The following is a 26650-nucleotide window of genomic DNA, read 5'->3' as shown; positions in this document are numbered from 1 at the left end:
AATTATTGTAACTCTGTCCCAAGCACTTCCAGAATGTGAAAATCACTAAGTGTTCATGCCTATAAAATGTGAGTAAATGCCACCTGATCCACACTAAGGATGAATGATTTTATAATGTTGAGAACAAGTTTTTAAAATCCTATTAAGAATTTGTTTAGTGTATAATTTAGCCAAATATTTTTGGGCCACATTGTGTTTTCTACAAAAGAAGGAGGAATAAATAGAAATACCCAGTACTCACAGTTTTATACTTGTGAATATGACTTTCAAATATATAATTTGGTTCATGGAGGTCTTTCAGAAGGAAAAAATTAATAAAAGCAGTAATTAGATGCATCTACCATTGAAGATGGTACAAAATTTACAAAAGTAAAGTAGATATTAGTAAAGAGTTTTTACAGTTTATTGAAGAAAGCTATTTGTGGAATAGATCTAGAAATATTTAATTTTTGAACCATTTAAATTTTGAATCATATGGTTAATAAATTACTTTAAAATGTATTTTTTAACAGAATGAATCTTTTATTTTCACTAATCTAGTTTATTTTTGTTTTCCAGATATTGTTTTGTGTTTGCTTTGGGATACCTCACAGTGTGCCAAATTACTAGAGTCTATATCTTTGATTATGGACAATACTCTGCTGATTTTTCAGGGTAAGTTTAACACTGACTCAGTACCCTGTTTTATCTATTCTGACATGTTGATGAAAGGACAACGTACAGTTGCATTTAGTAGTTAAAATGAAAAGTGATCAACAGATGTTTTAGTTGAAAATTCTTCTATGAATTTAGACATTTTCTTTTTTTTTTTTTTAAGATTATTTATTTGAGAGAGCGCGCGGAAGAAAGTGAGCACGAGCAGGGGGTGGGGCAGAGGGAGAGAGAGAGAGAGACAATATCCAGCAGACTCCCCACTGAGTGAGGAGCCTGACTCGGGGCTTGATCTCATGACCCTGAGATCATGACCTGAGCTGAAACCAAGAGTCAGATGCTTAACCGACGGAGCCACGCAGGCACCCCAAATTTAGATGTTTTCTTCTTGTGACGTGGTCTTTTATGGTGCTGTATAAGTCACAAAAATAACCTGTCCTTTTAAGTTGACTTATATACAATTTCTAAATACGTAGCAATTAAATTTGTTGTATGGCATTCTGATAATGGAAGCATTCTCTAATTTTATGGAAATCTCTGTCATCAGTTGTAACTATTGAAAACCAGCCCCTTGGAGTCTGTCCTTGACTCTCTGTTTCTTTCTTTGTTCTCCTGAGCCTCTTTTGTATAGTCAGTCATTCACCAGCTTCTGTATAAGATCTGGTCACCTCTTCTTGCTTCTTAATACCCCCTGAGATTTTTTTTTGGACCAGAGGTCCTTGGCCTCGCCTTGTCTTCTGAATTTCCTAGAGAAGACACTTGAGTATGTATTTTACTTGTATGCATTTCACTTTTATGGAATGTTCTATATTCTTGTGTCTAGTATTCAGCTGAGTTGTGGAAATAACTTCTGCCTTTTTGTTCCTCCAAAAGGGAGGTAGTTCCTCTGTGGTACTCTTTGTCCTGTAACAAAACTGATTAAATGTCTGCTCCAAGATAAATGTAGTCCAAGTCCCTGAGGACCAATGTGCTCACCATCTTTCTAAAGGGACCTCTGCTAAGGATAAGCAAAGTGGAAAAAATAAAGTATATCATGGCATCTATGAAAAACAGTTAATTCAACATTAGAAATGGACCAAAGTTGTATGAACTTAGAGAAAAATTACTGCTGTGAAACAAGAGAATTTTAGAAGATGAAATTTTTTTTCTCCTTAATGGGATTCAAGTAGATTTTATTTTTTTTAAAACTGACTTAAAAACTGATTTGGATGAAAGGAGGTGGCATACAAAAGAACAAGCAAAACCAAGCCAAAACGAACTGATAAAATACACTAAAAAAACTAGTTAAATTAGCGATATGTTGAGTAGAATAGAGAAATATATCTGGAATTCAGAAAAGGAGAATAGGTGCTGGTGATCTAGCTTACAAATTATAGATATTCTTGCAGGAAAAGAGCCAACAGGCAGGATCAGTAAATATGTTGGGCCACTGAAAATCTTCAGAATTTGAAGATGTCAGCCAGGTTGCATGTTGTCATTAGGGTATAATGAAAGTAGGAACTAGTTGTGAATGCTTACAAGAGTCAAGATCACTTAGTTTAAGCTTCCTGGGAGCAGTGACCCAACTGGTCTTGTTCATTGGGGTATCCTTCGTGCTTAGCACATAGTGGCATTAAATAAACACTTACTGAATCAATAATAATAATAATACCTTAGTAAAGAAAAAAGAAAATACATGAGAAGAACGGGGGAGGAGAATAACAAACGCAATGCAGAACCACCTGAGCAACGTGGGCAAAGCTGTGCAATCTAAGAGATAAATTCATAGCTTTAGTGTTTGCGTTATAATGAACTTAGGAATGAATTAAGCATTTGGTATGAAATAGAAACAAAAAGAATACTCTTGACAAATTCAGTTTACGCATGTTGATAACAGAAATGTTAACGTTAGCAACTGAAGTTAAGACTGTAGGGTCATGACTTTTCAAATTGCCTTCTTGAGTGCTTGGATACTGTAGCCATGTACTGGGGGCACTAAGCAGGCAAGGCTCTGCCCTCCAGTCTTACTTCAGCCACAGCTGCTCTGTGTCTCTAGCTTATATTTGGGATTCCACATACTACTTCATTTAAAAAATATCGTGCTGCTTATATTTTTAAACTGCCAGATTTAAAAAGTAATCCAACGTCGCTAAATTGAAGTCATGGATGCGGTCGGCGTGAGTACGGATTTGCATGACGCACTGTTTGCTGGGCCCTCACCACCCCTCCTTTGGTTTGATCTTAGTTGTTACCTTTCTTATTTCTCTCACCTGACATTCTAAACTCTTGTTCACTACTACTCTCTAGCTGGGGATAGGCCAACTGCTGTTGAAACAGCAACACAGTTTCAGTGGCTCAGCATAATACATGTTTATTTCTCAGTCACGTGGCAGTCCTCTAAGGAGGGACCCTTTGCTTCACACACGCATTTAGGGAAGCTTCTTTCTCAGGGCTTCACCTCCTCCAGCATCTCTGGAATCCTTGTGATTATGTTGTTGGAGGCGCTGTTGATGAGCAAAGGAAGGGCATGCCTCCTCACCACTGCTGCTCACATCCTATTGGGAAAGAGTACTTACATGGCCCACAAATTAGAGGGTAGTTTGCAGTAAGAGCAAGATGCATGTTTAAAAATAGCTTTATATGACATGGCTTTTAAGTATTTTGCTGCTGAAATTTGAAATTTCATTTCAATATTTAAATATTTAAAAATGTTTAAGTATGTGGAAGAAAAACAACATAGCATGTGAAAGATGGACAACCTGATAAAAAAACTCCCAGTGTAATGTGTAATGTTTATCCCTTAGGAGGAAACATTTGACCATCAGCAGTAAACTGATAAAGATTAGGCCGAGACAAATTAGCTGAAGGAGGCCGTCTGGCAGAAGTTGAAAGACTCTTTTTTTTTTCTTTCTTTCTTTTTTTTTTTAACTGGACACAGGACACAAGCCACTCCTAGAGGCAGACTCTTCCCCTAATGAAATATTTAGGCATTTAGAAAGTCTTGAGTGTGTTTAACACGTGAGCAGAAAAGATCATAACTTGATCCTAATGAGGGTAAATATCCAAAATGTTGGATGTCTGCAGAAGGTAGAGTTGAATACAGTGAACCATCCTTTGTCCTAAGTGCTCATGCTGCCCTGAATTTGGCAGCACAGGAAGTGAAGCTGGGCTCTTGCTGAGGAATCACATGGGAGCTCTTTTGTACAGGGCACTCTTATTTGCATGAGGCACGGGAAACTGATACTGTGTGTGCGAATGACTGTGTGTGCGTGCACGTGTGTGTGTGTGTGTGTGTAGTTAGGCATGAGTTCAAGATATGGTTAAAATGTTGATCAGATAAAAGGGACTCACTTTTTTTTTTTACAAATTTGAGAGCACAAGCGGGGGTGGGGTGGGGGGAGGGGCAGAGGGAGAAGTAGACTCCCTGCTGAGCAGTGAGCCCGATGCAGGGCTAGATCCCAGGACCCTGAGATCAGGACCCGAGCCGAAGGCAGAAGCTTCACCGACTGAGCCACCCAGGCGCCACTAAGGGACTCACTTCTTAATAGAAGTTTCTTTTCGCAGAAAGGCTGAAAAGCTACTGAAGTTTTGACTTTCATGCTAGCCTCAGAAAATAGATACAGAAGAAGTGTAAAATAATTAAGTAGCTTCCCTTTATATCAGCAATAACCAGTTAGCAAATATAATAGAGAAAGGATCCTAGTTTCACAAGCAGTTAAAAACTATATGTCTAGGAATACATGTAAAAAGAAATGCACAGGACCTCTGTGTAGAAAACTATAAAACTTTACTGTAGGATATAAAAGAACACTAACTGGAGAAACATCTTGTTATTTAGGTGGTAAAATTCCGTATTATAAAGATGGTAATTCCTCTCAAGTTAATCTGTAGGTGTAATGCAGCTCAAGGTAGGGTTTTGAGGGAAATGAGATGAACTGAAAAGTTTCTCTAGAAGTGTAAGTGCTCGAGAATAGCAATCTCAGTGTAAAACACACTACTGTTTGTCAAGTAGCAGGCACTTAAATATTACAAGACTGGCACAGGAATAGACAAAGCCATGAAGCCAGGGGAGAAACATACTCATGGGATCTGAGAAATAAAGGTACAGAATAGAAATGGTGGGATTATAGATCCAGTGGCGAAAGCACTTCTTGATTATTCAGTAAATGGTGTTGAGACAGAAGAAAGGTAAATGCTTGCCTTCTTTGAAGATAACTTGTAGGTGGAAGCGAGAACAGATTTTTTTTTTTTGGCAGGAAGGTAATGAGTTCTGATTAGAGTATCTCAATTTTTGTTGTGCTGAAGGGATAGCTTAGTGCATCCACCAAGAGATGTACATGACAGAATTTTCCACTCAAATTAAGGATATGTTTTATAGCTAACCACATAGTACCAGATCCTCAGCAAACATTTTATTACTGCTTACTCCAGTGTCCATTCAGCTAGGATTTATTGAGTACGTGCTATACATTTTGCTAGGTGCAAAGTACTTTTGTAGGTGACAGTCCTGTCCAGCATATAAGGGACAGACCACGGGTCTAAAAGCTACAGGTGTGATTGTCACATGCATTCCTTTTTTTTTGGTTTTGTTTTTATTTGGGGGGCGGGCAGAGGCAGAGGGGGAGAGAGAATCAGCAGGTTCCTTGCCCAGCACAGAGCCCAAAGTGGGGCTCCATCTCACAATCCTGAGATCATGACCTGAGCTGAAATCAAGAGTCGGACCCTCAACCCGCTGAGCCAGCCAGGTGCCCTGCATGTACTTCTTTCAGAAAGCCTTGCTCAAGTTGAGGGTCTGATTGTAGATGTCTCTCTGTGCTCTGTGCTGAGTTCTAGAAGGCCCCTGCTCTCATCATCCTCCTGTCACATGAAGCCCACTAACTGTGTCGTAAGCGGGATGGATGTAAATTATTCAACCGCTGAACCTTAATGTTCCGTCGATCCTGTTTTATCCCAAGGGAGTGTCTCCCACACCCTGACCTACATTTGGTAAGAGGAGACCTTCTGTCTGGCTGCTACTAACGTAGGTCAAGTTACCAAGAGCAAACAGGCTACTCTATGGCTTGAATGGTCTGGCTTCCAGCCTCCCTAAGCCTGTTCCGCTCTTCTGTCGCTCACAAAGCAGCGGGCTATAATGATCTTTATCAGAGGTCTGCAGTTTTCTGAAGGCTCTGAGCCCCCCAGGGGGGATGCCTGGTCCTGCCCCTCAGCCCCCACCGACTGCCTGTCCTCCTCGCTGTCTGATGCTGCAGCCTTGTGGCCCTGCTCTCCTCTCTGGACTGTTGCCCAGCCCATTCCCTCTGCTCCGGGCACCCTCGCAGGCCAGCCATCCGTGCCCCTTATACAGGCCCAGGGGACATGACCCGACTCCAGGTTTTCCCCTCGGTTTGAAGTTTCTCTCATCTCTGCACGCATTCCTTCAAATGTCTCCTTTGGCTTGCAACCCTTTTTTCTACAGTTATTCACATACCTGTTTATCCCCTGTTTTAGTGAGAAAGGCTCTCTGGAGACCACACTTTACAGCTAATTATCATGTCCTTCAGTGCCTGATGCCTAGTAGCAATTCCAATATTTATTAAAAGAAGGTTTTATCAGACATTTGCTGTGTCTCAGATACTGTTCGAGGTATTTGTCATATTGCTACTTTATTTGATCCACACAGTGGCATCATTACCTCGATTTTTTAGATAATAATTTGGGGGGAAAAGTGAACTAGTTTCTCAGTCTCCCACAAGGGATCACTGACGGGGGCAGGATTTGGGTGGAGCTTTCTCACTCGTGTGGCCGGCTGCCGTGGTCCCCACCTGCACCTCCACCCGGGGGTCCAGGAGGCACCTCGCACTGGACGTGCCCAAAACAGACTCCCTGCCTCCCCTCCCTGCCCCTCCTGCACTCCTTCTCAGCTGCCTCCGTCCTTCTAGGTAGTTGCTCTGGTCAGAAACCTTGGCGGCCTCAGATCTCAAACCCTACATTGAATCCATTGTCGGATCGTCATCAGATGCTGTCATCTTTCCCTTCTGACGACAGCCGGGCTCCACGTCAGCCTGCACGTGCTGTCACCCTCTCCTGCCCACTCACCCCACCATCCCCTCCTGGCCTATTTAATCCCACCATGGCTCCCGAGATTTTTTCAGCCCAGAGCCAGAATACATCCATTTAGAACCAGGTGACTTCATGCCGAAAACCCTCCAGTTCGTGCGTCGCTGGGTTCAGAGCCCGTCCTCACTTGCCCCTACAGAAGCCTTCTGGGTCTGACATCTGCCCCCGCCTGTCTCCAGCTTCTGCCCCTGTCTCCGCTCCGCACCTGCTCCAGTCCCGTCTCCCCCTGGGCCAGTCACATTTCTGCCTGAGGGCCGTTGAACTGCTTTTCTCCCTTCCTGGATGTTCTTAACCTCCACAAGCTGCTCTCTGCCTTGTTCTCGCTTGAAATGTCACCTTCAGGGTGAGGCCGGTTATCACCCTCTGCGGGCACTCCCTCTTCCCTGGCCCTGCTTCGTTCTTGTGCTCCGCACTCAGCAGCATCTGGTATACGAGGCATTTACCTGTTTATTCCTTTCTTATCTCTCTCTGTCCTGTCCATTGTGAGGTCTGTGGCAGCGAGACCTTCATCTTGTGCACGGTTGTGTCTCCAGCATCTGGCTTATTGTAGGTGCTTGTTGAACACCTGTTTTTGAAGGAGGGAGTAAGGTGAATGAATGAGCGTGGCTCAGAAACCCATGCCCTTTCCATCATGTCTCCCTGTGTATTCTTTGGCATTCGGTGTGTGAGGCTTGTTTGGCTGCAGGGGTTTTTGCTGTTTGTGGAGGAAAGAGATGACTACGGGGGAGAATTGACAGTTCCTCTCTATTGTCAGGTGACTTATACCCTGGTGGCAAACCGACCTTTGACCTGGCAGGTGCTTGCTGTTGCTTTGTCACATTCGTATGCAGATGTCTTTAGAGTCAGCATCTCCTAGAGATGATGGACAATTAAGAAAGTGACTATTCTTTTTAGCATTCATTTTCTTTCTTTTTTTTTTTTATTATGTTCAATTAGCCAACATCATTAGTTTTTGATGTAGTGTTCAACGATTCATTAGTTGCGTATAACACCCAGTGCTCATCACATCACGTGCTGTCCTTGATACCCATCACCCGGTATTCATTTTCTAACTAAATCCTATTACTCTCATTATTTGTAGAGACAGAAAAATGCATATAAATGATTTTTAACTTTTGCATCATTTTAAGTTTTAAGAAGTGTAGAGCTTTTAGTTCTTTACATCAGATTCGCTTTTTAAAAATATTACCTGAAACTATTTCATCAATTGAAGTATTTATTTTGAACAGTTAGAGTCCATATCTTCCCACATTCCTAGCAGAGTGCCAGCAGGAGTAAATACGTGTCGTTCCACCCAAACACAGTGATGTCGTCATGTAGAAGGTACAGGTGGCTCAGTCCGCAGCCCAGAGCGTACTCGGTGGAGGTTCTGAAGCCCTCCACCTTCTCCCCTCCTCCATCCTTCACACTCCACCCTGGGGGAAGCCAGAGGGCCTCTCTGATTCACATCAAGTGATCTCAGACTTTCTAGAACCCGGGAAGTGATTACCTATTGCACGCTCCGCCAGATGCAAAATCAACAGGTAGTGAAAATGTCAGTAAAAGTATAAGTGAAATAATGTCTGAGTCACTGAAACAAGTATTTATGAACAAAATGCACTGTTAAGACCCGCTGCAGGTAATCTCTTTGAGAACAGTGGAGTTGTTTTCATTTAGAAGTGTTTTCTTCGCACCCTGGGTTCGGCTGTAGTGAGGTGAAATTGGTTCTCCTTCCCCATCACTCTGTTGTTTCCTGGTCTTGCACATGCCTGTGTTGGACTCCTCTGTCCATTTTCCCCTCTGGTTTATTTTTCTGAGCTCTCATTAATCTGTGCCTTACTGAACCCTATACTGTAGTACTGTCTTATTTTCATTTATAACTTACTCCTGCAGAGTCTCTCTGTAGTAATTCTGCCTTCTAGCATTTTACTCTCACATTTGCCACCCCCTGCCCCCACCCCATGACAGGTTGGACCAGAGGCAGCAGAACTGCCAGCCATTTAAAACCAAAGGGAAGGGCACGTGGATTGCTCAGTCATTGGGTGTCTGCCTTCGGCTCAGGTCATGATCCCAGGGTCCTGGGATTGAGCCCCGTATCCGGCTCCCTGCTCCGTGGGAAGCCTGCTTCTCCCTCTCCCACTCCCCCTGCTTATGTTCCCGCTCTTGCTGTCTCTCTCTCTGTCAAATAAAAAATAAAATCTTAAAACAACAACAACAACAACAACAACAAAGGGAACGTTCAGGGCTAATGATCACCAGTAAAGAAAACAAAATGATGTTGAGAAGTCTTTGCAAACCAGTTGGTTCTCTGAGCCCATGTGTATGCCAAGTATCGAAGGTGCAGAGATAAATAAGGCAGTGTTTCTGGTGTTCAGTAGCCCATGACTTTTGTGGTGACAGGAAAGTAAATCAAAAAAATTACAAAACAGTATGGTAAATGCTTTCAAGCACAGATGAAAATGGACAGGCAGGAGTGAATATGATCAACCTGTAGAAGGAGTAAGAGACCTTGACTGGACACTTAGAAGAGTCCATGTATTTGGCATTTTTTTTATTTAGCACATATCGTGGGCTAGGCACTGGGGATTCAGTAGTGAAAAAGACTGTTCCTTACCTAATAGACTTTCTAGAAAGGAAAGAGATTTTAAAACAGCCAATGTAATTGGATCAACGAAACACCCATGAACCTGAAAATATTTGGAAGGAAGCAAACAAGCTAAGGTTAAATGAAGGACAGGTGTGGGCATCGTGGCTGAGGGGCTACGGGAGGCAGAGCTGTCCAGTGGGCCTTTAGTACGAAGTGACTTCTCAGCTGGGACTTGAAGAAGGAGCTATCCTTGCAAAACGGTTCCAGAAAGAGTGGTCGAAGTGGACGGAGCAATATTTGGAAAGACTCTGGAGCATTCAGCTCTGCTTCCTGCCTTCTTTCCAACCCTGTTAGGGAGCGTGATTCTCGGATGGAGCAGCGCGGTCTCACACGACCCGTTCTCCCAGCCCAGCTCACTTCCCGGAGGCATCCTGCGGCTGCACACCTGATAGCGCAGGAACTGCCTGGGGCTGCCCGGACGCGCGGGGCACGAAGGGCGTGCACACTGAAAGCACGTATATGCATTTATGGAGCATCTTACATATATGTACCTAACAGTTTAGTATGTCACTGAGGGGATAAACTTCATGACTTGATATCGTTTTTATTATGTTTTGAGGGACAATGGGAATTAGAATTTAGAACTGAAGAGTATTTTAGAATTCTTTGGTGAACTAAACTATGAAGAGAATGAGGCAGGATGAGAAAAGTGATTCTCTGCCCTCAGGGAAGTGGGAATCGTTGTTTTTACAAACCTCAGAGGCACGTGAAACATCCTGCAAGCTAACAGGGCAGCTGGGTATTCGTAGCAGCCCGGAGGATGGGTCGGCTGAGGGCTCGTTTCCTGAGAGCAAGTGGTAGAAAAGGAAGAACTGACTTTTAAGGGAACCCAGTGGGAATCTCCTCCCTCATGCACTGAATTTGAGAGCAGTTGTCATCAGACAGGACAGGTTGTGTGTGTGTGTGTGTGTGTGTGTGTGTGTGTGTGTGTGTGTGTGTGTGTGTGTGAGAGAGAGAGAGAGAGAGAGAGAGATCTTGCCTGCTGGGTGAGGAGAATGAGCCGTAAGTTCTCATGGCCCCCCGATGGCGTCCTCCTTTCTTTACGTGTTGAAGGATGCTCCTGTTTGGCCAGAGGTGGAGTGGACACTGACCACTCGTGCTGAGCACTGAGCAGGTGGAAGAGCACCGGGTCTCTGCGGTGGGGTCTGAGCTTCCTCCTGCATTCGCTGGTGGCGTGGCTGGCCTGTCCCCAACGCCTTGCCTTCCCTGCGCAACGGAGGCCATTTGGACTCCGAGCAGGTGACGCTCACACTCTACCTGTAGGCAAAACAGGAGTTCCCGGTTTTAGTGAAATTCCAAAAATATAAATAAATACCTTGTGATTAATTGTTCTGTACCATGAAGGTCTGTAAGCTAACGTAATAAAGGATAAATGTATATCCTGGTGGTTTTCAAAATGTGGATTTATTTATTTTTCCTTTCCAAACTGTCCATTCAATTAGAGATTATAAAATATGGCGAAACGATTGCCATTTTCTTGATTGTGGCATGGCTTGGAGCCCTCTTTAAAGGGTGCTCTAGGCCAAGGGCAGCTCTCGCAGGCCCTTAGCCCCGGGGTCCCCGACCAGCAAGCCGGGCACTGTCCTCTTTCTGCCCCCCCCATCCCTCCTGTTCTCTTCTACATTCTCACCCAGCCTCTTTTAATTTTCTACCTATTCCCCTTTTCCCAACTCACTTTCCACCTGTAGGTCAGCTGAGGCAAAAGGCAGTGTGGTGTGTTGAAAACTCAAAATCAGAAAGCCCAGGCCACGCCTGATGCCTGGGGGCTCTTTCCACTGGCCTCGAGTTCTAGGTCGCCAACGGCGGGGGTGGGGGGGAGGGCACGGCAGGGGCTGTTGCTCCCTCAGGGTCTCAGGTGGAGCTTGAGCAGGCGTTTCTACCCCTCTCTCTCTCCCTCTCTCTCTCTCTCTCTCTCTCTCTCTCTCTGCCTGCCTCCTTGCCCGCCCTTCCCTTCTTTCTCTTCTTCCCTCCCTCTCTCCCTTCCTGCTTTTTTTTTTAAAGCAAGGGAGAAGACCTGGATCCGTCAGCTCCTATACCTACCCCAAACACAGCAGCCCCTGGATTATCTCTGAAATCCCTTCAAAATCTTTTTGTATGTTAAAAAATGTCAGCATTTTGTAGTTGTATAAGCAGAGTAAACTCTTTTTCATACATCCTAAGTATTATTTTAAGTTTCTGCTTTCAAATACTTGTTTTTTTTATTTTGTCACAGCCCAATGATGATAATTACCCAGAAGATCACTAGTTTGGCTTACGAAATTCATGATGGTAAGAATTTAGAAATTAATCTTTTGTCGCTGAAAGAAATCCTATTCAAATGTACTTTCACCTGAGATATGACCCTAACTTTCTGCTCTGTATTTAAGGAGGTCAGAGAGGGGAATCTTTAACTCTGTCTACATTAAAGTGTATTTACTTTTCTGCAGTGTTTAATCTCAATTTCACACTTGATCCAGTGACAAAAAAAGAGTAAAAGAATGGGATCCTGTCATAGGACCCACATTAGTGGCAATTTAAAATATAAAGGAAATAGACATTTGATCTCAATCAAGTGTTATTAGTCCCTGCTTCATCTCTGTGTTACATTTTTATTAATATTTGATGTTTTCCCCATGCCCCTTATCCCTTAATATATAATACACACAGCGACATATATTTTTAGCATAAATATTTATATATTCGTATTTTATATCTTCAGTGAAGGGACACCTTGCCATAGGAAATGCTAATGGAGGAGCATCCCCATCAGACCCGTCATTCGTCGTGGCCTAGGGAGCTTCTTGCATGGGGCTTCTAGCCCCACTGTATATATAGATCACCCATCCTGTACCCTCTCCTATGGAAGACCTACAAATAATTTTTAAGTATATTGTTTGCCTCTTAATTTAGTCCTCCTTTGGTCTTTAAATTGGGCTTAGAATCTAGTAAGTTGATGTGTAATTGTAAATCGTATCCTCCTCTTTGGGGAGAGAAGGTAAAGAAATGGATGGAGAAGGTGTGTAAGTACAGTTTTCATTCCTTAGAGTCATCGAGAGATAAGGAAACCATTCCTTGCTTTATGTTGAGCTTGTAGCCCATAATACTGATTAGTCATTTAAATCATCTAATAATAGAAACATCTTAATGCCCCCTTTTGAAAGTCATAGTGTTTGCTATAAAATATGCTAGCATTTTGGAATTTTTAAGTTAATAATGATTTCCTCTAGAGAAGAGTCGGATTTGTGCCCTGATTTGTGGTGTTTATCTCCTACAGACCTAGATGTGTTGGGTTACATGGTGATCCTTTGATGTGATTGAACCTGTGTTGCAATGAGAAAGAAAGGAACCAGTGATTCCAAAATTGGGATTATAGCTTGAATTTCCAATGAGAAAAGTGGTGGAAGTGTGAATGGGGAAAAACACCATTCTTTTCTTGGAGGAAACCATAATTGATAAAAGTCCCTGTTTTTATTTTTCAGGGATGTTTCGAAAGGATGAAGAACTGACGTCATCACAGAGGGGGTTAGCTGTAAGGTACGTGCTCTCTCTCACCGTGTCGTGCCTTGATTCGCGCGGTCTCTGCCTCAGATGCACTTCACTCTCATGGCTAAGGCTGACTCATCCTGTTGGCGGTACTGACTTCATGAAAACCAAACTTTCCTCCCTCCGCACACCGCCCTGCCACCACATCTTACGAGGCTAGGCTACCTGTCCCTTGTAAGGCTCCCATGGCACCTTGGATATATCAGCCTACAGGATGTGCTGCTTATGTACCACACGGATATCACTAAATTTTCTCTCTCTCCTATGATTTTCTGAGTTCCCTGAAGACAGTCTTCATGTCTGCCATGTAGTAATGAGTGATAATCGCTGCTTCTGTTTATAGACCGATAACTTGATGGCAGTTACTGGGCTAAGATATGTTAATACAACACATAGACACCATGTTTTGAAATAATGAAGAACCAGTAAGACCTTCTCGATATTATTTGAGGAATTCATTCTGGGTAGGCTTCTACTTCATTTATGATAGTACTCTGTTGACTAATCTAAGGAATAGCTTAATTTCTTGGAAGGCTCTATCTTAACCTAATATAATTAGAGATTGAATCATTTTACCTAAAGAAAAATTCCTAGGAAGCCCCTTGTTTTCGGTAAATCTAGAACAAACAGATGCATGGCTGTCAGAAGAATGAGGTTAAGCTTGTGATAGTAGATAGACCCTTTTGGTAGCATGTCTTGGGAATCTTCTTATATTTTCCTATTTTGATATTCTCTATAGTCAGTATTTACATATCAGTAGGTATACATTTGAATATACTCAGATTACTTTGATCTGGGTTCTGTAATCTTTAGGCGTCCTTCGCCCATCCCTAAACCTCTCATTAAGAGACACTCAGCGCCCCCCCCCCGTTTCTGCCTTTCCCTCCCACACACCCACCTGGCAAAACCCCAAACCCTATTAAATTCGACTCTCTGCCTACCTAAACAGTGGAAGAAAGCAGAGTGGAAAACATTCATTGCAGATTGGACCTGTTTTGAGTGTGTTACTGCAAATTTAGAATCATGGCCTTAGTGTTGCCAGGAGTTCGGCTGCATCTGTCCCGTGCGCTCCCCGCCCCCCCACCATGAGCTCGTGTGCGCTCCTTCCTCAGACTTACAGCACTCCCTCCCCCGCACTCACTTAGGGTGGTAGCAAAGTTTGATTCTTGGAGAAAAGAAAGGCAGCCCTACTTCATTTTGCTACCACTGAACCTGCCAGACTGCCTGTGTCTGTAACAAATAATCCTCTTTCTGTCCCATACCAAGGATTCACTGTCCCTCATCCAGTCCGAGGCCAGCTTCTCACTTCTCACCGAATCCAGCTGCTTCTCTTTAACTCAAGGCTTTTGCTTCCTCGGTTGTCCCGCCCCTTGCATGGTCACTCATCGTTTCTCCATCTTTTCCCGCTGAAAGGAGACACACCTTTACCTCACTTCCCCTTCGAGCTCCCTCCCCATTACTCTGCAGCCTTTAGAGCAAGACTCTGGGAAGGATGTATGTCACCGTCTCCCCGTCCTCACCCCCATTCCTTCCTCGGGCCCCCGCAGTCGGGTGTGTCCTCACCGCTGGTCTGATAGCGTGCTCCAAGGGGACCCTTTATCTCGGGGGGTGTAAGTGGTCAGCCTTGGTTTGCATGCAGCTCAGCCTCTCAGTACCGTCGATCCAGCGGACCATTCAGTCCCTGAAATATTCCTCTCTCGTCTTCCGGGACACCACCCTCTTGGTGTTCTTCTTGCCTCCGTGACTGTTTACTTCTGTCGTCTTTGCTGAATCCCCCGCTGCGAGGCTCACCACTTAATATTCGTGGACTCCAAGGCATGCCTTTAGACATCGCCGTCTTCTCTGGGTGTCACGCGCAGTCCGTTGCCCCTAAATACTGTCTGCGTATCTGAGGTCTCGTAACTGTCCTGCCACCTGTCTCCTGAGCTCCAGCCTTGCAGCCAGCTGCCATTTCAGCATCCCAGCATGGGTCTGAGCTGGCGTCTCAAATAGAGCACGTTCCAAATAGAACTCCTGAGTCCTGCCTCCCTCTTCCCTCTCCCCAGCCCGCTCTTGGCTTAGTTCACAGCGGCACCATTTGTCACTAGTGCCTTAGGGCGAAAACTTGGGCAAACTCACGCGTTCTTACTGCAAATCTGCTTCACTGGCAAGTTCACTCTCCCTTGGAGACCTGTCTCTCATGTGACCATGACATCTGACTGACCCTGATCTGACTGGCTTCTCACCATTCCCACTGAGACCACCCCAGCTGGACCCTCGCTCTCTGCTTGGTCTACTGGAACAGCCTCCCCAGCAGGGTTCAGATTTCTGTCTTCTTTCCCTCCACCGTCTACCTTCCACCCAGCAGCCAGGGGTCTTTGTAATGTGTGTTGGATTATATTTTTCCCCTCCTCTGAGGGAAACCCCACAGTGGCTCCTCATGTAGTTAACTGGGAGCAGACTAACCGCTTAGGACCACTAGGTACAAGACCTGACAAGAGCTCGTAGCTCTGCCACTCGTAACTACACAGAGCTCCTTGTCAGAAACCCCCTTCTCTGCCGTCACTCTCTGTCCTTGGCCCTGCTTGATTTTTCTTCACAATATGTATTACTGTCTGATGTTATGTATTTATTTTGCTTGTCCCTCTCTCTGTCTTTCTAATGTAAACTCTGTGAGGATAGAACTTTGGCCCATTTATCATTCTGTCCTCATGGCCTCAATAGCAGTTCACCACTGAGGGTGCTTGTGCCCCCGCAGGAGACATTTTTGGTTGTCACAGTGGAGAGGGGAGGTGCTGCTGACACCTAGTGGGTGGAGGCCAGGATGCCGCTAAACATCCTACGGTGCCCAGGACAGCCCCTGACAACAAAGAAGTATTGTCCAAAACAGTCCGTAATGCTGAGATTGAGAAGCTCGAACCTGGGACAATGTGGAGTTGATCCCAAATAAATATTTATGGAATGAAAGGATGATTCTTTCATGTAATGTCATAAATGAAGTATTACAGTTATACTTTGTTCTCATTTTAAGAGCAAATATTAAAATTATCTACTGAGTACCTAAAATGATTTGTCACTTGATATGACCGTTGAGCCAGAAATTACTTCAGCAAATTTCACGGTTCAGAGTTATCTCCTGTCGTTGCAAATTGTGATACATAGTTTGACTTGGTAGGACTGGGCTGCGCCTTGATAACCTGGCATTGTTTGGGGTGGGTTGAGATGGAGATTTGTGACGGGAGCACAGGAAGTTCTTCCGTGGCTTTTGATTGTCGGGCGCTTACCCCAGCAAGTGAGGCAGTGAGAAAGCATTCTCTTTCAGCATTACGGAAAAAAATGCAAGAGCAAATCTGCCAGCAACATTTTTCTCTCCTCAGTTTTGAGCCTTCAAGAGAAAATATGTAAGGCTCAAAACGCTTTTAAATGTAGAAGAATAGTTCTGGAAAGATCTAAAAAAGGAGTTTGGGCTAAGTGGGGATGTAGCTAGTATCAGATGGACAGGAAGCACTGCTTTCTTGTTTATTGTTTTTTATAAAGGTACATATAAGGGGGTCTCTCAGCTTCTCTTGGCCACAGAGAGGGTTTGTGCTTTTTAAGGAAACCACTTCTCAGAGAGGAAGGAAGGATCATAACGTCTTCCAGAAGCCTGCTTCCCATCCTCAGGTGGAGTCGTTCTTCTATTGATTATAGTTTATAATTGTCAGTGGGAAGCAAACTTAGTAAATGGAACTGCTGGTAGAAAATAAATAAGGGGCACCCGGGTGCCTCAGTCAGTTAAGTATCCAAGTCTTGATTTCGGCTCAGGTCATGATCTCAGGGTTGTGAGTTTGAGACCCACGGCGGGGCGGGCTCCACGCTCAGCAGGGAGTCTGCTTGAGCTTCTCTCTCCCTCGGCCCCTCCCCGCTGTCTGCCTCTTGCTCCTGCACATGTGCTCTCTCTCTTTAAAAAAAAAAAAAAAAAAAAGGAAAAGAAAATAAAGACATAGACTGCTAATTCATCTATATGATAATGTATACGGTCTATATAGGTTCTTGTGTTACTAAGTATTTTTTACCCAGTTCCTTGCATTAAGATCTAGAAAGCTCCGTAAACTCTAGATGCCATGTGCCATCGGGACAGACCTCAAAGCAGTTGAATGACGAATGTTGCAAGGCATCCTTCATTCGGTACTCTCTTGCACCCACGTCCAGTCTGTGAGCAAACCCCCCGGGTTGTCCTGCCAGAGCGTATGCAGGTGCTGCTCCCCCGCTGTTCCTGGCCACTGTCACCTCCTGTCAGGGGATCCCAGTGGCCTCCTGGCTGGCCTCTGACATCCACCCTTGTCCTGTCCACACTCGGGCTAGAGGGATTCTTCGGAAACCCTACTGTAGTTTTTTCATTGCATTCAGAATAAAGGCCAAAGTTCCTACCATGGCTTATAAGGCAGCCCTAGATGACCTCACCTTGGTTCTCTCTGGTTTTTCTCCTGTTTCTTTCCCTGGTTCAGCAACACCAGCCTCCCTGCTGCTGGACGCACCCCATCTCAGGGATTTCACACTCACTGTTCCCTCTGCGTGGAATCCTTGTCCCGGTTACTCACATAGCTCCCTGTCTCACTGCCTTCCCATCTCTGCTCAGATACTGCCTTATAGAAGGCCTTCTTATATAGATATAAGAAGAACCCTTTATCTTTGTAGTACTTAGCACCTCTGAAAATATTTTATACACTTTTTCAATTATCTGCTTTCTGCATCTGTTATGTGAGCTCTGTGAATGCAGACTATTGCTCTGCCTTGTTATTGTAGCATCTCTAGACCCTGGAGTGTGTGGGCACGTAGTCAATGCACACATGGATTTGTTGGGCGAGTGACCGACTAACTGGTAGGGGAAGATTCTTTATGCCGTCTCTTGTCGGTCTCAGGTTTGTTTTGTAATGGAGAAATCCAGTGGCAACCCTTTGTAGTTGCTCACAAAGATCTGTACGGAAATTCTCTTCTCCAGAAATAGTGCTGGGCATTACCACATCCTCATCTTTGGAATTCCTGTCATACGAATGCAAATGAAAATTAAAGCTTGCTTTGTGGCACAAAGGGGAAGAGCAGCGAGGTGGAAGCCCCTGATTCCTGCACCCATGTTTTCGGTGAGCTCGGGGCCCCGTCTCACGAGCTGCGTGTGTTTTACCCGCAGGCGCATGCCGAGCCTCCTGGAGTACCTGAGCTACAACTGCAACTTCATGGGCATCCTGGCGGGCCCACTCTGCTCCTACAGAGACTACATCACCTTCATCGAGGGCCGGGCGCACCACAGGGCGCCGCCAGGCGCAAGTGGGAAAGAGGACATGCCGTGTGAGAGAGCAGAGCCGTCACCGAACGTAAGCTCGTGAGGTTGACCTGAGCCTCGACAGCTTGTGTTGCGTAGTGTTCTTTGTTCAACGATACTGATATCTTCAAGGTCTGAACTTACTGTGCCTTTGAAACTATTTTTAAGATAAATGACTCTTCACACTGCAGTTAGTAGTGATGTCTAGTAGCGGTACGATCATCATCAAAGAACAAAACTAAGGTTACTTAAGAAGTGGTGCTGAGGGGCACCCGAGTGGCTCAGTGGGTTAAGCGTCTGCCTTCGGCTCAGGTCGTGATCCCGGGGTCTTGGGATCTGGCCCCACATCGGGCTCCCTGCTCCGCGGGGAGCCTGCTTCTCCCTCTGCCTCTGCCCTTCCGCTGCTCGTGCTCTCTCTCCCCCACCTCTCTCTCCCTCAAATAAATAAATAAAACCTTTAAAAAAAAAACAAAAAAGAAGCAGTACTGAGCTCCTGAGTGAAAACGACGTTTTATAGTTACCGAATATTTTACAAGAAAGCCATTTGCACAGACCCGACCCAGCCTAGTTTCTCAGGCTTCTTCCTTCCCTGCACTTCACGTTCCACCTAATCTAAAGTGTTCTCTTCTCCCCTCCTGACTTCCCTCTCCTCCTCCTGGTCATCGCCAGTTGAAGTCTTACTCCTCTTTAAAGGCCTACGTCAAATACCACCTTGTCCACAAAAGTTTTCCTGCTTCCCCACAATAGAACAGTTAACAATAGCTAACACTTTGAAAGCACTTCCCGTGTGCCTGGCCCTGTTGGGGACACCTCACAGTTACTCTCTCAGCACTCACAGCACAGGGTAGGTGCTGTGACTCTCACCGCTTAACAGATGAGGAAGTCAGGCCTACGTGATTTGACTGAGATGTCCCAGGCTGGCAGCAGGAGAACTGGAATTCAAACCCAGGCAGTCCTAGTACGAAGTCCATGCCAGATTGCCTCACAAGTGAACATAAGCTTTATTTCCTTTGGATTGCTGGGATAGATGCTCCTTTATCAAGAAAGGCTCTGAGGCTTTGCGTAGGCCGAGTTTCTGTTGGATTTGATCTGGTAGAAGCTAAAAGTCCCATGAGAACTAGGCCAATCAAAACTATGAGACAAAAAAGGGGACTAGTATGTTTTTTCTGAATGTGGGGCTTTGGAGCAAAGGATCACCTTCCTTTCCAAGTTAATTATAAAATGAAGCGTGAATGAGGAAATTTGCACCCATTCACAAGAGCTCTTATTTTATCTCTTTTCTGCCATGTGACTCATTGTGTTTTGTACCAAAAAGGTGCTTTTGTCTTCATACTTTATTACTGGTTAAATGTTAATTGATAAATGCCATATCATACGGGCTTGAATTTCAGACTTGAAATTGAGTACATTCAGATCTCTTCCATTGACTACTTGTGTCTCCAGGCTGACCGCTTAAGCCTTTAGAGATCTCAGTGCCACAGGAGAAAGAAAGGATTAATACAGATAGCTTCCATATTCCAGAATCTTACTCTGGAATACTGGAAAGAGGATTAAAAGCTAGGAATCAAGGTACTAGACATAATGGTGTAAAATATTTGAAAAATTTCAAGTGGTATAAACTTCTGAGTTGCAGTAAATCAAACCCAACAAAGAATAATACAAATTTATATATTCTGTCACCTCACTCTGAATTTTTGTGGGATTCACTCTTATAAAAGGTGGCTTTTCCTCTTTTGGGTTGTAGACATCATAAATCAGAGGTTGTTGGCAAGGGCAAATACTCTTAATCTATTATTTCACTGTCTTACTATATTTTTAGCGTAAATTCCATATGTGTAAAGTCTATATAGTCAGAAGTGGTAGTTATTTACAAATCACTCAAAGGCATTTGGAAGCTCTTTGTGCATCCCTGGAGTATGTAGACTCTTAGGATCCAAAGTAGGACAATCAGGTAGCCAGTGGCCCTTCTGTTGGGGACCTCCTGATTGTCTTTATCTAAATCAGGTACAGGTTTGGGTCCTGAAACAAGGACCAAAATCACAATGGCCTAAACAAGGTCTCTCCCATGACATCTGAAGTGTCAGTGGTCCATGGGTAATGTGGCGGCTCCGTGGGTTGGGGATCCAAGCTCTCCCCTGTTTTTGCCATCCTTAGGGCGTTGCCCCCGTCCCCACCATGTAAGCTGGCTCGCCACAGGAGCTGTACTCGAGCCAACATCGCATGGACCGCGTGGCTACACTCAGCTGTGAAGGGGATAGTCACGTGTGGTCTTTAGCTAGACGGGCCCATATAAAAATTCCATCGTTGTGCAAGAAGGGGAGGGTGGCTCCTGGGGAGCACTTGTCAGTCTCTGTCATGACATCTGTACGACTTTCCTCTGGGGCTCCTTAGCTTCTTAGTGCAGGATCCCTCAGTCTTCTGCCATCTTACGAGGTAGATACAAACTTGACAGCTGGTTTCTGGGGCTGGCCCAGGCACGGGGGCTGAAGATTCCACCTCTCAGGCTGCAGACTTCCTCCAGAGTCTCCCCGTTTTCATTCTAGCACTTACCCAGCCCCCCACTCTGGACCCATGTCCCTAAGCCTGGATCTTCTCTGGTTCAGCTTCTCTGAGAGTTAACTTCTGGCCTCCTGCTGGAATGGTGGAAGGGTGCCCCCTTACTAAGCAGGGAGGCGATGGGAACCAGGGGTCATACCTGGCCTCCCAGGCTTAGGCCCTCACTCCTGCCTTCCGAGCTACCTGATCCCACATTGCCTGAGCCTTTGTGAGCCACCTGGTAGTTGAGATCAAGTGTATGCAACTTTAATTTTTGTTTTGAAACTGAGACCTGGAAACTTGTGTGTCTCGTCTAACGGCCACAGTATTGCTCATTGTGTCACTAAGGTGATACACCCAATTTTTAGGTTAATGTATGAGGCCATTTGTTTCATCTCACTGTGCTTACAATTACAATTTCTCTCTAATTACCTGTTTTAAATCTCTTCTCAAATGTAAAGCTTATATATTTGGGGGGAGGGGTGAAGAAAAGGTAGCCTTATTGTACTAGAGAAAGCTTTAAAAAAACATTGAGGAAAATGAGAATGAAAGCTGCAGCAGAGTCCTCAAGTGCTCAATACCTCCTAACAAGCAGCCCGAGAGCAAAGACGGCTTTTTCAGAAATGCAGTGAATCTGGCGCGTGCTTTGACTCTTGCCTTTGAGCCCTGTCTTTTGACACTGTTATAGAAAGTGTGACAATAGGAATATTCATTTGCAGATTAGTTAATTTGAATAGTATTTGACTACTATGCTGGACACTCAAAATCCAAGTATTTTGTTATGTTCCATTACCTGGACGCAGCCTTTCCTTTCTTCCACGTGTTTCTTTCCCTTGGCAGGTGCTATAATCTCCCCTATATTGAGTCAGATTGAAATATTCTGGCCTACTAAAAATACAAAAACACCATGAGTTGGATTCTTTTAAGGTGATTTAACTTTACCAGGATATAGGAAAGAATGGCCTTTTTTTCCCCCCACCAGTCTTTCATGCAAACCGTTTTTTCTTGGGTGTGTAGTTCTTTTGGTTTTATCATTTGTGAACAAAATTGCATTGGAGAACTGTCAGACTTAAAGGGATGCATTAAATTGTTTAGTGTAAAAATAATGTCCATGAAATACACATAGCATTTGGAAAATACAGGGAAAAGCACAATGGAAAAATAAGCTCTGTGTGTGTGTGTGTGTGTGTGTGTGTGTGTATAATATGAAATCCACTCCCAAAAGTTATTCATGTGATTATTTTTGTGTATTCACACCTATAGGCCTGTGTTTGCTTTCAGGTATTTTTTTTTTTAACTGAAAGCTTTGAAAACATAAATTGAGGTTTCTAGTGTGACTTGAGCCCTAATCCAGAGGTAGTAGAGAGAAGGCTGGACATACATGTTCCTATCCTGAGACCCTGAGGGCTTGAAATGCTGAGTGCAGCGTAGTTTATGATTTTTCACCAGGAGAGTTATAGAGTTTATGCCAGATTAATCTGACAGTAGTATAGCAGTTGAATTAAAAGGGGTATAGATTAAGCTTATGAAATCTTGTCCCGTTCTTTCAGGTCGCAGTCATTCAGAAGCTCTTAGTCTGTGGACTTTCCTTATTCTTTCACTTGACCATCTCTAAAACATTACCTGTGGAGTATAACATCGATGAGCATTTTCAGGCTACAGCTTCATGGCCGACAAAAGTCGTCTATCTCTATGTCTCACTTTTGGCTGCCAGACCCAAATACTATTTTGCATGGACCTTAGGTAAGTTGCCTGGGAATGGACTGACTGTTAACGTGTTGAGGTGTATCTTAGTAGCTAGCGGGGAGAGCGCCCTCTTGAGGATATGTAGTTAAAGACCAATTTGAAAAATTAGAGTCCTCTGTTAGAAGAAACAAACTTTACAGCTCATATCCTAAATACGAGGGAATATCCTAGAAACTGTTAGGATATCCTAAAAACTGGATCAAGGCCCATTTTATTATAATATCAGATAAAGATGAAAATGAATAAATCTACTGTTTAAAAGATCCTAGTATATAATAACATATACCTTCTGGGAGAACATGGTAGATTGTTATATGGATTCTTAATACGCTCTTTTCACTTTGTTTACTGCAGCTGATGCTATTAATAATGCTGCAGGCTTTGGTTTCAGAGGATATGATGAAAACGGAACAGCTCGTTGGGACTTGATTTCCAATTTGAGAATTCAACAAATAGAGGTTAGTCAATCATTTACAGGTTAGTTACCATGTGATACTTTATGTACCATACTTTGCTTTTATGGGTTATGATGTGATGTCCCAAGAGTGGTGTTGAAGGCTTTTTATTAATAATACTCATTCAGCCAATATTTATCGGTCATCAGCACGTGTGCCAGGCACTGGGGATCCAGTGAGTAAGATTGGTGTGATCTGGGCCCTTGGGGAGCTTTAATCTAGAGCGGGGCAAAGGGGCACAGAAGGATAGATTGTGATCGGAGAGGTGTAGGGTGTGTGCTACAAGATGGGCTCCATCTCGGATGAGATAGCTCAGGGAGGGGTCCTGAAGGAAATAATGTCCCATCTGAGTCCTAAAAGGTAAGGAGGAGGTTGCCAGGCACTCCAAGGAGAGGGGGAACATCCTGACAGGGTAAGGCTCACAACATAGGGAGTGGTGACAGATGAGCCTGCAGAAACTGAAGACAGGCCCAGATACTTCCAGAGGCCATATTAAGAGTTTGGAGCTCTTAAAAAGCGATGGAGTATTGTGGATGAGTTTTATGCAGACAAGTGAGGTGATCACAGCTGTGGTTTGGAGCGATCTGGTTGCATCAGGTAGAATGAGTTGCCCTCGTGGGACAGAGTGGTCTGTTAGGAGGGTGTTGTGTTTATCCAAAGTGATGGTGGCCTGAACCAGGGGAGTGCCAGTGGGGTTGGAGAGACATCAACACCTGGGAGCGCTGTTCCAGAGACTCAGCAGAACTCGGTGTTACAGTGTCATCAGCAAGAGAGAGTGAGTTACGCGTCGGGACCAGATACCTGGCTTAAGCCAGTTTTATGGCGATGCCTTTCGCTGCGAGAAGGAACAAAAAACAGGCACACGTTTGAAGGGGAACGTACTGTGTGTTCAGATTTCAGACTCAGCTAAGTTGTCCAGCAGGCAGATAAATGACCAGACTCCAGCCACAACACCTGAACTGGAGATCCTACTTGGGGAGCTGTCAGCCTGTAGCATTTCAAGTTTTGGGAGGAACCACGCGAGTAGCCACGAGAGAGCACTGAGAGGCCCAGAAGGGAAGAGAACCCCCCGCTCCCCAGAGCACCTGTGCTTGTAGCTGGGCTGCGGAAGGCGGGTCAGGAAGGTCAGAAGGAAGAGCCAGAGGGAGAAGAGCAGAACGAAAAGGGGACATCGGTTTGCCAGCCTGCGAGAATTACTCCAACAGTAGAAACTACCAGAACTTTAAGTGAAAGCTTGACAGACAGTCTGTTTATAGTGAATGGGTCAGGACCCACCGACGCACCTTAGCATCACTGAAGGCTCGTCACTCCAAGTGGGACAGTCTGTCATTAAGCGCCTGTGATGGGCTGCCGTAGGAAATACAGCACCGTCTCTCATGCACTTGCTGAGACAGTTAAACCTGGTTAGGTCTTTCAGTCTTGCTAAATTTAGAGGGAGTGTAGAGTATGGAGAAGTAAGTTAAACACCAGATCCAGAAGTGGGGAATTCTGCAAGACAAATGACCCATTTTTTCCCAACAAATAAATGACATGGGAAGTGGGGGGCAGAGAGGGGCTGTTACAGCTTAAAAGAAGTTTTAGCCAGATGCACTGTGTGCACCTTGCTTGGATCACGATTGAACAGACCAACCTGAAAAACATGTTTTTAAACAATCAGGGATACTTGAATACAAAAGGAGTATTAGATGATTATATTAAGGAGTAAGAATTTTGTTAGGTCTGATCTTGGTTTTTTAAAAGTCCAGTAAATTCTGAACTATTTACAGGTGAACCAAGATGTCTGGTATTTGCTTTGAAATTCTCTTAATATCAGTAATAAAATGCGGAAGGGGAAGGAAAAACTGATAATTGTGGAAATTGAGTGATGAATACATGGCAGTGTTTCTAACTTCCTGTTCATTATTGCTTCCCTGTGGAGACTTTTGAGACGCGTTTTTCCTAATCAAGCCCCCATGAAATTGAATACCGCATACACCGTATATCAGTGTATGTACTATATGTATACGTGTGCTTTATACATGAAAATAATAAGACTTTTTGCCTCCAAGAACTGGTTTTTATCGTCTTGGGAGCAATATCACCCTCGTTGAGAATGCATGGTATAAGAGGAAGTGAAGAATAAAGGAGTTCGTTTTTCTGAAGGAGGGAACGGTAGTCAGTGTTAAAAGGCTGCTGAGATGTGCAGCCAGAGGAGGGCTCACGAGCGCCATCAGCTGTAACAACAGGGGAGTTTATTGGTGATTTTGGTAACAGTGTCCAGGGAGGGATAGGCGTAAAGGCCAGATTATACAACTCCTAGGCATTCATGACCTGTATAGGGAAGGAGGTTAGAGAGAAGGCCACAGCTGCAGGGAACGGGTGATTGAAGGGGGGATTTTTGTTTTGTTTAATTTTGTTTTAAAATGGAGAGATTGACACGTTTACCAGTTAGACTATTGGAAGACAGTGTGAAAATATGGTAGAGGGAGAGAGAGGCTGATGGACACACGAGGTCCCTAAGAAGATGGAGAGCAGGGAGGTAAGAGGCCAGGTGCAGGGACTGACCGTGTTGGAGGAGGAACCAGGGGCGGAGGAAGGGAACCGCGGAGGCAGCTGACTTTGTAGTTTTGATGTGAGAATTTGAAGTCTGATGGTTTATATCATCTCAATAAAGTTAGAGGCAAAATCACCTGTTGGGAGGGAGGAAGGGAGGGAAGACGGGGAGGAAGGGATAGGACCAGAGATACGAAAGTGGGGAACTTTTGAAGTACTAGTTGGGATCTCCTGAAATTGCTGATGTTTACCTGCTTTTGACTTACCCACAAAAAAAAAAAAAACAGTTTAAAATGGTTCAATCCAATAGCTGTTCTCAGGAAGAGGAGAATACACTGTTTAGGGAAACAAGGATTGCTTGGTAGGTTGAAGCCTCAACTGAGATCAAGAAGGATGGATTTCGGACAGAAGTCTCGAGGGCTGTATGATATTCTGCACCCAGATTCAGAGGTTATAAGTAGGGAAGGGGGAAAGTAAAGTTGATCTGGGGTTAGGATTTTGATAGGGAGGTGAGTTAAAAGGAAAAAGAAACAAACACACCCAGCATTTTGATGAGAGTAGTAAATAATGGACCATGGAATTTACATGGTGGGAAGGAAGTGAAGATGCAAGGAGGAGATAGTTACGGAGGGAGGGAGGGGTAGGGGACCAGAAGTTCCCTCTGAGGTCAAGGGGAAGCTTTTATGGGAGAGGCGTGTGTGGAGAGACCGGACAGCTGGGCGGACGGTGGTGGTTCCAGGTGGGGCGAAGGTTCCAGGTGGCCACAGATGGTGGCTGAAGAGGCATGGAGGTGAGGGGATCGTGGCTTGATGGGACGTCTAGTCCCCAGTGAAAGAGTCATTGGAGGGTCACTGAAAGGTCATTCACATGTCAGGAATGTCTTTGGGATAATCCTATGACAACCCCAGTAACTGTTAACATATAGGAGAAAATGGTGATAATCCATTTATCTCGTGTAGATGGTCTCTAAAATAAACAAATTCCACTTACACAATGATGTTACTGTGTTAGAAAAGCAGTATTAAGGAAAGAAATCAGTACCCTAACCATCAATGTCAAGTAACTTATTTTTAGCACAATAAAATGTTACTACTTCTATTTCAAGCTTCATCATTTTGTGGGCCAAAGAAAAAAAGTTCTTTTGTTTTTCAGATGTCAACAAGTTTCAAGATGTTTCTTGATAATTGGAATATTCAGACAGCTCTTTGGCTCAAAAGGTATGTTTCTTCA

At 44.3% G+C, this 26650-nt stretch overlaps 1 protein-coding gene across 1 annotated transcript in view; it reads left to right on the top strand.

The window, feature by feature from the left end:
* Positions 1–26650, top strand: part of MBOAT2 (membrane bound glycerophospholipid O-acyltransferase 2) — a 119699-nt gene that overhangs the window by 86741 nt on the left and 6308 nt on the right. Inside the window, exons 4-10 of the mRNA XM_028099533.2 lie at positions 559–654; positions 11565–11620; positions 12811–12865; positions 18021–18204; positions 22238–22430; positions 22788–22891; positions 26573–26637. Of these exons, the coding sequence (XP_027955334.1) occupies positions 559–654; positions 11565–11620; positions 12811–12865; positions 18021–18204; positions 22238–22430; positions 22788–22891; positions 26573–26637 (753 nt within the window). The remainder of the gene's footprint in view (positions 1–558; positions 655–11564; positions 11621–12810; positions 12866–18020; positions 18205–22237; positions 22431–22787; positions 22892–26572; positions 26638–26650) is intronic.

This window comes from Eumetopias jubatus, unplaced genomic scaffold (genome assembly GCF_037043125.1).
Source record: "Eumetopias jubatus isolate StellerSeaLion01/CBP00866 unplaced genomic scaffold, mEumJub1_p1.0 scaffold_9, whole genome shotgun sequence".
Taxonomy (NCBI): Eukaryota; Metazoa; Chordata; class Mammalia; order Carnivora; family Otariidae; genus Eumetopias; species Eumetopias jubatus.
The sequence above is the reverse complement of the archived record's forward strand: the minus strand, read 5'-3'. Positions and strand labels throughout refer to the sequence as shown.